Genomic DNA, 16,606 nt, shown 5'->3' with positions numbered 1-16,606 from the left:
CCATTTTTTCAAGATCAAACAGGCCCCCCTTGGATTAAAAGATTGGATCAGGTTTGAAGCTGTTTCCGTAAAGAAGAGCAATAGCTGTCATTAATTAGAAAATTGACAGGAAGGTAGCTCCCAGTGTTGTTTTTGGCAGCCATTTTAATTTACGTCTTTTGGACGATAATACTTATTAGTCTTAGTCATATTTTAGTCATTTCAAAATGTGTTGTCTAGTTTTTGTTGACGAAAACTCAGACTAATTTCGTCATGTTTCAGTCAACGTTTACTCAATAAACATCGAAAGTTTCACTCCAAAAATATATTGATTGAAAAAAAGGTTTGAAACTGTTTCGAATGAACATTGACAGACGAGCACATATTGTAAGACCTAAAAGCATCTACAAATCTACCACATGATAATATACAGTGTATCACAAAAGTGACTATGCCCCTCACATTTCTGCAGATATTTAAGTATATCTTTTCATGGGACAACACAGACAAAATGACACTTTGACACAATGAAAAGTAGTTTGTGTGTAGCTTGAACAATAGAGTTCATTTAGTTTCCCCTCAAAATAACTCAAAATATAGCCATTAATATCTAAACTCCAGTCAACAAAAGTGAGTACACCCCTTAGAAACTACATATATCCCTAAATGTCCAAATTGAGTACTGCTTGTCATTTTCCCTCCAAAATGTCATGTGACTCGTTACAGGAGAGCTGTCAGCATTACTGCAGAGATTGAAGAGGTTGGGGATCAGCCTGTTAGTGCTTAGACCATACACCGCACTCTACATCAAATTGGTGTACACCGCTGTCACCCTAGGAGAAAGCCTCTTCTGAAGATGGTACACAAGAAAGCCCGCAAACAGTTTGCTGGAGACATGTCAACAAAGCACAGGGATTACTGGAACCATGTGCTATGGTGTGATGAGACGGACGGGCTTTCTTGTGTACCGTCTTCATAAGAGGCTTTCTCCTGGGGTGACAGCCATGCACACCAATTTGATGTAGAGTGCGGCGTATGGTCTGAGCACTAACAGGCTGACCCCCTACCTCTTCAACGCTGACAACACTCCTGTAACGAGTCACATGACATTTGGGGGGGAAAATGACAAGCAGTACTCAATTTGGACATTTAGGGACGTACGTAGTTCCCATGCGGTGTACTCACTTTTGTTGCCAGGGGTTTAGATATTAATGGCTATATTTTGAGTTATTTTGAGGGGAAAATAAATGAACTTTATTATATAAGCTGCACACAGACTAATTTTCATTGTGTCAAAGTTTCATTTTGTCAGTGTTGTCCCATGAAAAGATATACTTAAATATCTGCAGAAATGCGAGGGGTGTACTCACTTTTGTGATACACTGTACACTCAGCAGGAAAACCGTACATTATTTTCAACTAGAAACTGCAATTTTTGGAGAAATTCAATATTGTCATCGTCATTCGAAAATTTCCCTGCGTCGCGCTAGGATTACGGTCATTTTGATATTGGAACGGTGACGGTCGGTCAAACAGTTTGGGCTGTGTGGCGCGCCGAAGAAATGCCATTTTGAAAAAAAGGAATTTTGCTATCTGGGCCCTTGCCTTGCAGAGACCCATCTAATTGATTATACTCACCTGGACGGCACAAACTATATGTACAAAAAAGATGTCCGAGAGAGAGGACGCTCACCGTTAGCAATAGCCTAATGCTAATGCGAATGCTATGCTAACGCTACAAGTTATATTTAGTGTGTGATGGTCACTTAGCACAGACCTTTAAAGGCTAAAGCAACATTGCATATTCTCTCTTGCCAAGATAAGACAAATCTTACCGTGTGTGTCTCAAAACAAGCAGTGGGGAGACTGAAGAGGACACTAGTGGGTTAGTTGGGGGGGGGGGGGGGGGCAGCATGTCAAATGAGTGACACAACCAGACACTGTTACGATGCAGGCTAACTACACATAATTGTCACACATGCGAAGGAAACTATGGCACATTTTCGTCTCGTTCTCATCTCCTCAGACGAAAACTGGCATTCGTATTGTTATGTTTTAGTCTCCCAAGATACTTTTTTAGCTCGTTATCATCTCGTCATGAAAAAAAAATGTTCATCAACAAAATATTTCCAATATAGTCATCGTCAACTAAAACAACACTGGTAGCTTCTGAAAATTGAAGAAAATTAAAGGCGATTGTAATCTAAATGTCGTTAGCTATGTTCAAATTCTGCTTTCACAGTTATCACAACTGTTATTTTTGGTGTGACAGAGTGGATGTTATACTTGCTATCATATATTTTTATTTTTAACAAAACTATTTGCAAACTAAACCACTGCTCTTCATGACAGAGTAACAACTATCACAACTTGAAATGAGTAAAAGGCTCATAAGGACAACGAGGAGTGATGGCAAACATGAGTGTATACAGTAGAAATGAGCAAATATACATAAAAGAAAAAAAATAAATAAGAAGAAAAAAATAAATTACATTAATGAACAATAGGTGTGTTTCAAAGAAGTACAAAGAAGACGAAGAGCCAGCGGTGGGACGGAGGGGGCTACAGGGACTGGCTCAGCATTGAGGATCCGCAGGAAACTACAACCACATTCAGTGCATATCACACGCCTCCTAACTACACGCTCAGTAGCCCCCGTCACCACCTGCTGACAGACCGTCAGCCCGCAACTCCTTGGTCTAAATGTACCTTTATTTGAACAAATCGGGAGGAAAAAGAGAGACGAGGTTTCATAATACGTGGCAACACCGCTCATAATCTGACTTCTGACTGATTCTCAAGTGGCCCACAAAGCCTTGTCCCTGAGATATGCTGATTACAAGAGGAGAAAAAAAACGAATAATAACGCAGTGATCAACTTGACACATTGTTTGGAGCAAGTAATTACAGACCCTGATACGTTCATGCTCCGTGGGTCCAAAAGTTGGCCTGTGTTCATCAGTGGGGGGGAAAAAAACACAAATCTTTAGCAGTGTCTTCAAAACATAAGCAACGATAGCAACTGCGATGGTACCTCTACTTACGAACGTCTCTCCATACAAAATTTTCAGGTTGAGACACGCCTCAACGGGAAAATATTGCCTCTTGTTACAAAAGACAAAAATACAGTATGGCTGGTACTCTTTCCAGAGTTTACTGAATGTAACATACTAATTTCATTGTTTGCTCGGCTTGCAATGACAATAAAGGAATTGAATTAAATTATAGCTGCTCTGCCATTGGCTATTGCCTATCCTTTCTGGCATCCAATTGGCTAAGAGAGTCCTCTACTGTATGTGTGCATATTCCAGCCCTTCATGTTCCAAAAGCTTTGCATGAGTGAATTAATTCTTATTTTTTTACATTATGCATGAAGGAATAGTATCTTTTCTCGTATTTACTGTTTGACTGTTTGTATTACTTTAACACACTTCATATAATCAATCAGGGAATAGCATCTTTTCTCCTATTACTGTTTGACTGTTTGTATCTCTCTAACACACAGAGTATAAAATAAATAGCATTTATATCATGGTTTAAGAAAAAACAATCAGAATTATTTGACATAGGGCATAAGAGATCCATGACGCCTTCTGACCATGGAAGCCCAACGCGTGCGTCATGCAGCTGACTAAGCAAGATGGATGCTGACAACCAGGTAATAGGCAAGACATCTACAAGCCAATGTTTGCAACACCAAATCCCACAATCAGCTGTTCAGAACACTCCAGGACAAATGGCGGGACGTCCTGTCCCAACACAAGGAACACTGGACATAACCTGATGTCCAACTGATAACACGACTGATAAGACTCCAAGCGCCCCTTTGACGCCGAGGCGGGCAAAATCTCCCACTGTGGTTGCCCCAGTAACGGTGACTCAGCAACTGTGACGCAAGAACGGAACAGCCAAAATTGCGATAGAAGACTATCCTAAACAACGGCCAAACACACCCTTCTTCCGGACCACGGCCTACCTCACTAGAGCTTTTAAATAACTGAATGCTTAACTAATCATTGTCACTTTTCCCGGGAATCTTTTGTTGACTTGTGATATGGTGACCCTGAATCCTCGCCTGGGTCCCTCTGTGCTGTATGATTGCTGTCGACTCAGAATAAATTGTCAACTGGGGTTTCGAAGACTTTTTCCAGCTTTCAAAATGAGGTCAGTACATGGGGTTAAGACTAAGGCGAATGCACAGAGTTTGGGCTTTTTTGCCGGGTTTTGGGGGTTTCGCCGGCACGGGTCGTTGGAGCTGTGCCAGCGTGGGTCTGGCGGTTCGGCTGGCAGGATTCCGGCAATCGGGCTAAAAGGTCAGATTCCTTCATGCACAACTCTGATATTATGTTTATTGGGCAATAATCTAATTGAAACATGTTTTGATGCATTTTTATGGAATATATAAGATTTATGTCTGAATTTTGGGGTGCTTGGAACAGATTAGGGCATTTGCATGGAAAAAGCAAGCTAGGAAACTACTTCCAGAAACACCTAATTTCGTAAGTAGAGGTAACACACTGCAGAGTCTTTAGTTCGCATTGTGAACGGTTGTGGTGCTGAATTTAACTGTCTCACATCTGGATCTGAGTACCAAAAACAATACAAGGTTCACCCCACTGAATACAAAGCAGGTGTAAATCTCGTGAGAGTTGCCTGAGAGGATTCTGTTTCACCCATGAACCGTTTGTTGTGGAAAACGAAACACAAAGCTGTGGCCATTTTCTTTCCTGTCCAGATGCCAAACTGTGACCAGCAGGTCTCAACACTGAATGAAAAACGGGGCGTTGTGGAAATGAACGGAGTGAAAACCTTCATGTGAGACAGTGGTTGGTTAAGTAAGAAATGGCAGTCTTAAAGGGTGTGCTAGTGCAAAAACAGTGGATCCACAGCTCCACTTGAAGGGCATGGAGGTCTGCAAATAACACGGGCAGATCAAAGTAAAAACCCAGGATGGAAAAGTATCTGGTGCTCTCATCTGAAACGTGATTGGCTTGATTGAAGTTGTCACTTAGTACACTTTCTACAAAATATTCTAAGTTAGGGCACTAATATTGAGTAAAGGTTGACCGGCCGATATATGGACTGTTTTCAAGATCGGCCATCAGCTGATATACAGCCGATATAACGGTAACTGTTATGTTCACTGTAAGGGTGATGATCTTATTTAAATAAAGGTGGACTAAAATACTGTTTGGCCGATATATCGGGCTGATGAATTTTTCAAGATCAGCTGACATATAGCCACTAGGATAACTGTAATGTTCAATGTTCGGGCGATGAGCATTGTGATTTGTGATTTCGCACCACCAAGTGGCCAATTTACATAAGGAAATAACAGAAAAAAAAGTTCAAAATGTATACATTTATATACTGAATAATGAATGAACTTGTCTTTCATAATTACGGCGCCCAAGATATGACGTGAATGGAAAAAATTTTGCTCGCGCATACGCCAAATAGTTCATGCAAACGAGCTACAATTTTGTGTGCATGATCTTCCGTATTTTTATGACCATCAGGCGCACCTAAAAGTAAAAAAAAAAAAAAAAAATCTCCAAAATGGAGAGTCTGATAATGTGCACGTAATGTGCGGACTGAGTACCAAAATATGTCTGTCTGACTAAGCAATTTTTGAAAAGGCGGACGAATGCGAGAGCCGCATCAGAACTTTAAAGGGAGAAGCTTGCATTTGATAGGGGGCGTGCCCCTAGTAGCTGTAACGTTCGAGTGCATCTACTGTGAAGAGACTAACGAAGCCCAGTTCAAACTATCACCGATCAATTCAGATACATAAGATGGGGCCATTGATGGATTTGTGGATTGATTAAGATTAGGGATGTCCCGATGCGATCATGTGATTGGAAATCATTTTTCAGAGGATCGGAATCAGGTGGAAATGATTGAGTTTTTATTTTAAAAAAATATAGCTATGCTTTTCTGCTTCATGCAGCCTCTCACTCCCCCTCCTGCTGCTTTTCTTGGTCAGCAGTGCCCTGAAGTTAGCTACTTAAAGTTAACAATGATTGACAGGTTTGTAGCTTTGATCTTGTTAGAGAAGCTTGGTAGCTCTACGATCAAAGGTGTAACTGTGTCAATCATCGTTTAAGTCGTTACACACTCGCGGTAGTGTGCTGTAGCAACTCATTGTGTAAGTGAGAGGCAGTTCTCAGCAGCGTGAGTGGATTTGAGTGGACTCACTCAATGACGCATTTAATAAACACAATCATTTTTCTATGTTAGTCCTTTTTAAAAAATAATTCACATTATGAAGGTGGCACAGTGGGACAACATTATGTTTAAAACTATTGTTCAAAAAAAAAAAAAACATGGGTCAAAAAGATTTTTGGTATCGGAACGGGTTACTAGGACTCGGGTGCAAAAATATGCAATCGGGACACCCTAATTAAGAACTGATTTAGTACGTTGTTAAATTCTATAACCCGCTGACCCTGCTGACTTAAAAAAAAGTTTAAAAAAAAAACAAAAACAAAAAAAAACAAAGAAGATGCTAGCGCGCATGCTAGCGTTTTTTTTTTTTTTCCAGGCGCCCAATAATGCGTTGCGCTTTGTGTGTGTGTTAAATACAAAAATATCACCCTAAAATGAGCCTGCGCCTTTTAGTAAAGGGGGTCCTATGGTCGCGAAAATAAGGTACTTACTTTGTGTGAATGAACTATTTCCTCTTGCGCACAAACTATTTACCTTATTTGTGCGAAACTGTTACAGCGAGCTCATGAAGAAGAGCTGACACCGTACGGGACACGAGGGTAAACACATGAAGTGCAGCTTTACAGACTCACAAGCTACGCCACCGGGCTTGCAAATATACCAGCGATTCCCTCTTGGTATGTCTCTCACCATTAAATGCAATGCCAAGTATTCAATATGTCTTTATAGCTCATCCCCAGCCTAAAGTAAAGTTTGATCATTCATATCGTAGCTTTTGCTGGAACAACAATGAAAGTGCACTCTGATGTGTTTAACCTCGTGTCCAGTAGTTTCAGATATACTTTGTGCCCTCGCTGTAATGATTTCGTGTACATGAAGTAAATAGTTTGTGCGCACATAGTAAGAACCCGTTCACACGAAGTACTAGTACATTCACACAAAGTATTAGCTTGCGCGTGCAAAATAGTAGCTCATGTGCATGAACTATTTAAGAGTGCGAACGAGCTATTTTTTTTCATTCGTGTCATGTCTGGGGCAATGTGCTTTATCTTAAAAAATGATATGGCCTCAAACATCAGTTTACAAAAACTTTTTCTTTCGAAAGATTGGCATCGGCCTTTGAAAGTTCCCTATCATTTGACCCCTAATATTGAGTCTATCATTAGACAGTAATACAGTAGATGGACAAAAGTACTAGGACTACACCAAAAGTAAAGTGAGAGAGGAAGATGTGCAGCTGTAAAACCCCTCACTTTCGAGGAATATTTTGAAAAGATGTTTGAAGGGTTGCTGATGTTAAAAAAGTGGTCTGTTCTAGTTCATTCCAAATGAACAAAACTATGGGCCTTTCCTAAACTGGCCCCGTGACTTTGGAAGCATAGAATTGTATAGAAAAATGTATTGCTAAATGAGAAATACAAGTGAAGAAGTCTGGCCGGAAACCTTCGAGAATTAAACAAGTTATGTGCCAATACTTTTATCCATAAAGTGTTCTAATCTTGATCAATTCATAATCCTTTTTCCTTACAGCCCAAATAGTTCCTCTTCACAGAGGTTTGTAGACAAGAGAGCAATACTCAGTTTCACAAAATCAGCCCCGATACCTGACGGCATACTGACATGTAGCTTGTACGTAGATGAACTTAATATGTGTCTCGGTGAGCAGACAATTCATGTACACAGTCTGTGAAACTGAAAATTATATTACAGCAAATGAATGATTCAGAATGAAAATTGACAAGCGAAATAAAAATAGTGGCTAAATGTAACCAATAAGTGAGGTGCAAAACGCGTTTTTTTCTGAGAAGTTGCCTCTTTGGAAATTATAAATCAACTTGTGTGGTTACATGGAAAAACTTAACAAAGATTAAAAAAAACAAAACAAGCACACCACATTTCCTTTTGTTTTCTAACCATCATGTAAAATTCTTTCAATACTCTTCATGGCAGAAAACATTGAATAAGGCATTCCGAGGGTCCGTGGAGGTCATCAAAAATGGATACATTGTGAAGTGCAAAAATTTAAACTAAATTACTGTACAAAACTACGACACCACACTAATAGCAAAATATGAAAATTGTCATGTTGAGGAATCTCTGGGCATCATGGCATCTTCTGGAAAAGAAAAACCCTTGTACAAAAGTTGGTTGTCTCCGGCCCGCGGTGACCTTGTGAAACCCTTCCACATCTTAACTGTGCCACGCAAACAGACCCGTGATCGATTTGACAGTGCCATTGAGAGTCCAGTTCCTCGTGGAGATGATAGCAACAGACACGAGGGGAAGACCGTCTCACCTCCGTCTTGCACCGCCTCGTCCGGCCAAGAAGCCCATGTCAGAGAGTAGGTCCAGCACGGCCGTGGCCAGACGCCACCACAGCGGCCCCCGGATCCTTTGGTTTCGATGATACTGCGACAACAAACAGAGAGCAACATTGAGTGAAATGCAATCAAAAAATGCTGGGTCATAAATAGGCACGGGCTATAAACACATATTTGTGTTTCCTTATCGTCCCAGTAAAAAGGTAACAGAGGCTGAAACAAAACCACACGCTGAAATGACAATGATATTTTCACACAGGTTTTCTTCACCTCCAGCTCGACAGAAACCCTCCAGGGTTTCCCCCAAAGAAAAAGGATTTTGGCGCAGTGCCACACCAGAATAAAAGCCGCCATGCCTTGCAAATGAGATTTTTTTTTTCAAGATTTAAAGAAACATTCCGATTTATAATTTATATAAATTAACATGACCTCTAAATAAATATATATAGCTCATTATTAACGCACTAGGGATGTGATAAAAACTCGAAATGGTGGTATATCGTAATACTTACAAAAGGTTATTGATATGACCCTGCTAAGAATCGTTATAGACAAGTTTCCGAGGTACTTCCGCATTTCTGCTGGCCATTTCTGTTTTCCACGTTCTCTAACTAAAAAACAATGGAGCTGGAGTGGCATCACTCATTAATATCCCTCAAAAAAGACAATTTGGGAATACCGCGTCCATCTGCCTTTGTCACGACATGGGAGGACAAGATGAAGAAGTCACCAAAATCATAATATTTTTGTATTTTATTGATTTAATGGCTGTGGATGGAAATGGAATCGAAACCTCTGAGGCATCCAGTACCTACCAAAGTTGAATGTGTCCTAATACGGGAATTTTGTGTTCATGAGGGCAGATGTGAAACCAAGACAGTGCCACTACAAAGCAATAACAGGTACTTTATTTACTGTATCTTCAATTTGACTACAGTTCTGTGTGTTGTGTCACAGCTGAGACATCATTAGCTTTGCATTAGCTTCAATGATAAAAAAAATTGAAAACAAAAACCTGTCTTCTACAAGTCATACACTGGCATTTTTGTTACATGTTTTTTGTTTGTTTGTTTTACAGGTGGAAATCGCTGTTAGGCAAGGGAAGACAACTTGATGTGCCTCACAACAACACTTATGTTGATGGCCATATATCTAGGCTACGTGCATTCTACCTTGATGATGGAAAGCTCGATTTATGCTCCACCTTCATAATATTTTTCTAATAATTTTAGATTTGATTTTGACTTATTGACCTATTTTGCACATATGTACACCAATTGTTTGAAATCAGAAAGGAATGGAATCATGTTGTCCAAAAGTTTTATTGCAATCAATATCTGCGATAAAAAAGAATGGCATACTATTTGTGTTTATACTGTATGTACATTTGTGATGAGCTCATAATACCTTAACTATAACCAGATGAAAAATACCTTGTTGTATTTCCTTGTAACAACAAAATCCGTGTCAGTCCTTCTTCATTCGGCAACAGTAATGTTATTTGTAAGTTTTAATTTAAATTGAATTGAGTAATGTAATCTATGAAAACATGGGAATGAAACAGTGTAGTCCTAATGACCAGTGTTGTTAATCTTACTTTAAAAAATGTAATTTTAAATAGAGTTACAAATTACTTCTCCTAAAAAGTAACTGAGTTAGTAACTCAGTTACCTGAATGTAAGAGTACCGTAATTAGTTACTTGGCAAAGTAACTGGTGTTACCTTTCTTTTTTTTTTAAATTTTTTTATTTTTTTTTTTAAAACAAACAAAAAGCAAAACAAACAAAAAAAGTAGCCTTTGCTACGTTTGGAAGTCATTTAATGTTGTGAATCAACCGTTAAAGTTGTTAACATTGCTCCCATTTTTGCATTAGTTCCCTTCTGTCTACTTTCAACGTGAAAGTTTTAAAACTGTTTAAAAAAAACAAGTCACACGATGAGAAGTTCAAAGGATTTTTGGGTCAATTGGCCCTAGCTCAATTCTTCACCCATAGACTTCATAATGTATTGATGGGACACAGGCTGATAAATAGTAGGCCTGCATTGTTTGCGAGGCTGTCAAAGCTGACCGAGGGGAATCACAGACAAAGAGCTTTTTTTTCTTGTGGATAAATGCTTAAATCCCCGAATTTCTCGATTCTTGGTTAAAGGCAAAAAAACGTGCAGTTAGCGTTTATTTTACGTAAATATGTCAAAGTAAAATGCTAGTCTGTTAGTCAATGTAGCTAGCAGCCGCAACAGAGCTTTTTTGGTGAAAATTCTTGTGAATGAATGCTTCAATCCCCGAATTCTTCATAGATATGGACGTAAAATAGTCTTGGTTCTTGGTTAAAAGCAAAAAAAATTGTGCAGTTAGCGTTTATTTTACGTAAATATTGCAAACTAGCGGCTAATTTCCCAGATTGATTTTTTTACAGCGTTTCAAAATGCATGTATGGTACGAAAAATAGAAAAATTACCTCGCACAAATCACTCCTGAGACTATCCTTCCTGTTTGTATGAGGTAGAGCTTTTGTACTTTTTCAACAGAAATCCGGGGTTCGCTGTGTGCGTGTTTGTGAATAGCTCCTCTTGATGTGGGCGGCCTCCTACTTGAATGCGAGGCGCAGTGCATGACCGATCAGCGCTGTCAATACATTATGAAGTCTATGCTTTACCTAAGCTTAACTAGACACAGGGAAATTGCGATAACTAGATAGTAACCTTTGCTATGTTTGGAAGTCATTAAATGTTGTGAATCAACCGTTAAAGCTGTAAAAATTAGTGCCCGTCTGTCTACTTTCGAAATGTGAAAGTTTTAAAACTGTTTCATCATTTAAAGATAGAAGTAAATATTTTGCCGATTTAGGAGTATTTTATATAAAAAAAGTTACCTAGGTTCACTAAGAAGGTTCTCTAAAACAGAGCCTTCCTGAGAAGTCTGCTGATTTAAGATGGCGGGTGTTTACTAACGCCGACGAGTCTATCATTTCGCATGTAATTCTCTGTACATGTGCTAACGCCGCCGTGTCTGTCATTTCACATCTAGTTCTATATAGATGTGATATCTACCGTAGCATCAAGTGGGCGTAGTTTGTAGGCTATCGGCTACAGTCAGGTATTATTGGATCCACCTAGCATCGCCTTTGCAACGGCGTCACAACTCACTTGGCTCCTCCCCACTCCCGCTTTGCTCTCTCGTCTCTGTGAGTCCGTGTCTCTTAGACTTTTCTCACTTCATTCAACCAACGTCGTAACGTGTAGTAATGCTTGCCTTTACATCCTCAGTAAGGGTAACGGCATAACAAAGATGAGAAAAATCAATTAATTAAAAAATCTCAAATTTAAATTTAAAATTAATTTTTAAAAAAATTAGATTCCTCATTAGAGGCGTGCAAAATTTCCGATTCTTAGATTATTCGCGATTTGGCAGTGGAAGATTCGAGAACAAACATCCAAATTCTGATTATTGAATTCCAGGTAAAGCGGAACTAAAACACAGTCAGCGCGGTCTTCGGGACGCAATGAGGAACGAACCGAGAGTAAATATCATGTTCAACTCATGCCACTAGATAAAAAAAAAACAATCATACCTGACTGCGGCCGACAGACGCGACAAACAACGCTCAATTGCTAGTTGCTATAAACATACGGCCACATACGGCTACGGTAGATATCACATACAGTATATGTAGAACTAGATGGGAAATGACAGACGACGGCGGCTTTAAAACATGTATTAGAGAACTAGATGCGAAATGACGGACTTGCCGGCGTTAGTAAACAGCCGCAATCTTAAAGCAGTAGACTTCTCTAGAAGGCTCTGTTGTCGTGAACTTAATTAACTGTTTATCTAAAATACTCCTAAATCATCAAAATCTTGACTTGAATCCATATTTAAATGATGAAACAGTTTTAAAACTTTGACATGTCGAAAGTAGACAGAAGGGAAATTATGGAATAACGGGACCAATTTTAACAACTTTAACGGTTGATTCACAACATTAAATAATTTGAATGTAGTTTAAAGCTGCTGATACAGAATTGGGACTTGAGTATTTTATTTACTGTTATTAACTGTTAACTTGATACTGAAATAGTAGTTTGGTTTAGCCTAAAAGGATTTTTTAACAATTTTAGAACTAATGTAGAAAACATTAAAAGCGGCATCAATAATCGATTTACTGTATAATCAAATCGGAGCCTCTGAATTGTAATCGTAATTGAATCGTTAGGTGCCCAACGATTCCCACCTCAATTACTCACTACTGAAAAAAATAACGCTGTTAGTAACACCGTTATACTCTAACGCCGTTATTAACAACACTGCTAATGCCTAATCCATTTTATGTGTTTCAGAATTTGGACCAGGTCAGCATGATATCAATGATGGCATCACAGACTGACGAATGGGGAGGGGTCTACCCTTGCTTGAGCCAACTGTTGGCCATTGCAATGACAGTGCCCACCTCAACAGTGAACTGTGAGAGCGATTTCTCTGCAACGAACACAGTAAAACATTTGCTCGACTGTTCAATGTAAGTTAGAGATGCTTGTGTGTTTGTATTTTTTTTCCTTGTGCAGGTGAAGACAGACCTGAGGAAGGGGGGACAGTGCAAGGGGACCATCTGGCAGCATGCCTTACACTGACTAAAAATGGTCCCCCCTATTGCTGATTTCCCTTATGAAAGAGCACTCAAATTGTTGTTTTTTTTTTAAATCCAGGAAAATCAAGTGCAGGCAGAATGCAAATTTTGCAAATATATCTTCGTTATGGTTGCTCTTGGGAAAAAAATAGATATTGTTAAAAAAAAAAAAAAAATCTTATTTGTCATGATATGAAACAATTTCCCTGCAGGACGCAAATCCTAGGGGAAACCCTGCCCTCCTTTGTGTGCGACTGGAAATCTTCCCCGAGACAGCCATTTTTCATCAGATATTCCCAGTCCTTCTGTAAATGCGTGTGCACTTTTGTAATCTTTCTGGCAAAACCCAGCAGCTCTGATGCAGGAGGAGGAGACTTGGGTTTTGTTAGCCAATTGGACTGTATGTGTGATTAGCGGGATAATACTATCTCAGTCATTGAGAATCTGAGATAAGATAAGTGCACCAAATGGGATTAGGGAGTTCTTGATGAGAGGCAGGGAGCCTCTGGGAAAGATGTCTCAGCACGCGAGAAGTACAGTAGCAGAGAGGCAGCTCATCTTTGGACGAAAAGCAGACGCCACCACGCTTGATAATACTAAGGTTGTTTCAGACTCAAATGATTCTTTGTGTTTTTTAACCCCTCCAACATTTGCCAGGTTTAATTTAAAGATACTACATGGAATTTTTTGTGTTCATTTCAAATACTTTTCTACACCATGCATGCTCCACCAATGCCCTGATGTGTACAGAGAGCAATGACATTTAAACCGAGACTGCCCCAAAAAAGCCATTTTTCTTCCCTTCAATAGAGTGTTCTGGGCGAACACACGCCTGTGCATGTCCACAAGTTTCATCATGGCAGCAGCACTGTTTTGCCGAGCCTCTGCCCAGTTTCCGCTTGACAAAAACACTTTTCTAACCCACTTAAAATTAGCTACTAACAGTAAACAATTATGTTTGCTTTTTTAAAGTTTCTGGCTAGGGCGGACCGGCATACGGAGAACCGGGGGTTTCCCCAGTGGACCGATGATGGGAGAAATAAGTAGGGTTGTAAAAATGCAGTCAAACCAGCGACATTAACACACTCGCGTAATCCAAGCATTACGGTAAATGCATTCCGACCGAGCGGCAACGCAGTTGACTTCTGTGTGCTTGCGTTGTTCACAACGCAAAAAAACTCTCAATACTCAAAAAATATAGAACACCACCATTGCTACCATTCAAAAATGAAATTAAGTCGCCTGATCTTAAAACCACTCCATCTAAATGTGAGCTACGTGTGCTGTCACGTCAGTGCAATCTTACGTGATTCCCTTGTCATTTTAGTAGATGGTAGGTTACAGTTGTCAGTTTTGTGGCACTAGAAATCCACAATTCTGAATTAATTCTGGCCATGGTTGATGAATATTATTAGTAGACCTCCCTGACTACTCCCACACTCAAAACTATGCATTTTTACTCTACTAATATTTAGAAAAATGAATTAAAAGTCCAACATGTGTATTTTTTTATCTGAATACAGTTCTCATTTTTGTGGCACTGTAAATCCACAATTCTGAATGGGTTCTGGACAAGAATGGTGAATATTAGTAGGGGACCTCTGTGACTCTGAGACTCAAAACTATGCGTTTTTACTGTATGAAACATTTAGAACATTTTAGCTAAAAGCAGTACATGCTTACCTTGATAAGGTTACAGTTCTCATTTTTGTGGTACTATAAATCCACAGTTCTGAATAGGTTCAGGCCAGGGTTGGTGAATATTAGTACAGGACCTCTCTGACTACTCACACACTCAAAACTATGCACTTTTGTAGTACCAATATTTAGAAAATTTGAATAAAAGTTCCTACATATGCATAGGTTGCAGTTCTCTAATTAATGTTTTACTCATGTTATACTTTATCGTATTAATGACCTGTTTGTATTAAAATCTCTTCATGCTTTAAATTCACTACACTATTGTAATTATTTTACTGTAGGCCATAGTCTTCATAATGTATTGTTGGGTCAGATCAGTCATGCACTGCACCTCGCATTTAAGTAGGGGGCCTATTTTCACCGGAAAAGCTCTGTTTACATCAGGCGGCCGCTAGCTACATTCACTAACAGACTAGCATTGTACTTTGACATACGTACGCAAAAATAAATGCTAACTGCACGTTTTTTTTTTTTTTTTTTTTGCTTTTAACCAAGAATCGAGCCTGTTTTATGTCCACATCTATAAATAATTAGGAGATTTAAGCATTTTTTCCCAAGAATCTTAACCGGAAAAAATCTGTTTACACCAGGCGGCCGCTAGCTATATTCACTAACAGACTAGGATTGTACTTCGACATATTTACGTAAAATAAATGATAACTGCAAGTTTTTGTTTTTTTGCTTTTAACCAAGAAAAGACTGTTTTACGTCCATATCTATCAAGAATTCAGAGATTTAAGCATTTATTCACATGAATTTTCAACAAAAAAAGCTCTTTGTGATTCCACTCGGTCAGCTTTGACGGCCTCGCCAACAATGCAGGGCCCCTATTTATCGGGCCCACGCCCCGTGTCCCGTTAATACATTATGAAGTCTATGTGCAGGCTAATTACAGGCTTGGGTTTTTGTTTACTAGGGTCAGGAAATCACTCTACGTATTAAACGATACAACTATAAAGAAATAAACAAGCTTTTTTTTTTAAATGGATAAATAAAATAAAAAAGTTTATTCGTGGACACTGTCAAAAACGTCCTCAGACTATTTCCGTGCAACATTTCTGTAAATAAATACAGCAACACTATGTTATTGCAACATTCTTGTCAACAAAAGCATGTCTTTCTTCACTCAGTGCCTGCTATTGACAACGATAGACATCCAAATCCTTTAAAATGGGAGGACTGGCTTTGAATTCCCATGTTTGAGTGCGATTGATCATGTTCATTCGTCCCTCCCAATCAAAATGAATTGGATGTCTGGCGCCGTCAATGGCAGCCAATGAGTCAACATAGACACTATTCTGGTGGTAAATTTTGGTCTGGTGGAAATTTTTTGACTGTTTCTTCATTAAACAATGACATCTTTTTAAAACGATATATCAGATCTTGGCGGGAGCATATCGATAACCTATTAGGATACAAAGTAGAGGCAGACCGATATATGGACTTTTTTCCAACATCGGCCATTGGCCAATGAACAAAAAAACAGTAAGCTGATTAAAAACAAGGATTAGACAAGCCATCATTCCATTTTGGTGATCTAGGATTGCCATGGTAATGATCAAGACACCATTCCACCTCTTGGTGTGAGATGCAAATGAGAGGCAGAAAATGGTAAGCTAATTGTTTCCCTGAGATTAGTTTCTCATAAGAGTTGGCTATTGTTTATGAAAGTGAGGTTATTCACATGACACTTTCTTGGATGCTGTCCAAAGCCTGTGAGCAGCCAAGAAATGGCGTTTAGGTAAAAACTCAGAGAGTCTCCATTATTTATAATTGTGTGATAAACATGTTAAAAGTGTTGCGTAAGCTTGG

General features: G+C 39.1%; 1 protein-coding gene across 1 annotated transcript in view; it reads right to left on the bottom strand.

The window, feature by feature from the left end:
* Positions 1-1,273: 1,273 nt before the first annotated feature.
* LOC130931407 (bcl-2-modifying factor-like) overlaps positions 1,274-16,606 on the bottom strand; it is a 36,049-nt gene continuing 20,716 nt past the window's right edge. Inside the window, exon 4 of the mRNA XM_057860177.1 lies at positions 1,274-8,556. Within this exon, the coding sequence (XP_057716160.1) occupies positions 8,440-8,556 (117 nt within the window). The 3' untranslated portion in view covers positions 1,274-8,439. The remainder of the gene's footprint in view (positions 8,557-16,606) is intronic.

This window comes from Corythoichthys intestinalis, chromosome 15 (assembly GCF_030265065.1).
Source record: "Corythoichthys intestinalis isolate RoL2023-P3 chromosome 15, ASM3026506v1, whole genome shotgun sequence".
Taxonomy (NCBI): domain Eukaryota; kingdom Metazoa; phylum Chordata; class Actinopteri; order Syngnathiformes; family Syngnathidae; genus Corythoichthys; species Corythoichthys intestinalis.
Note: the sequence above shows the minus strand (reverse complement) of the source record. Positions and strands in the feature narration are given on the sequence as shown.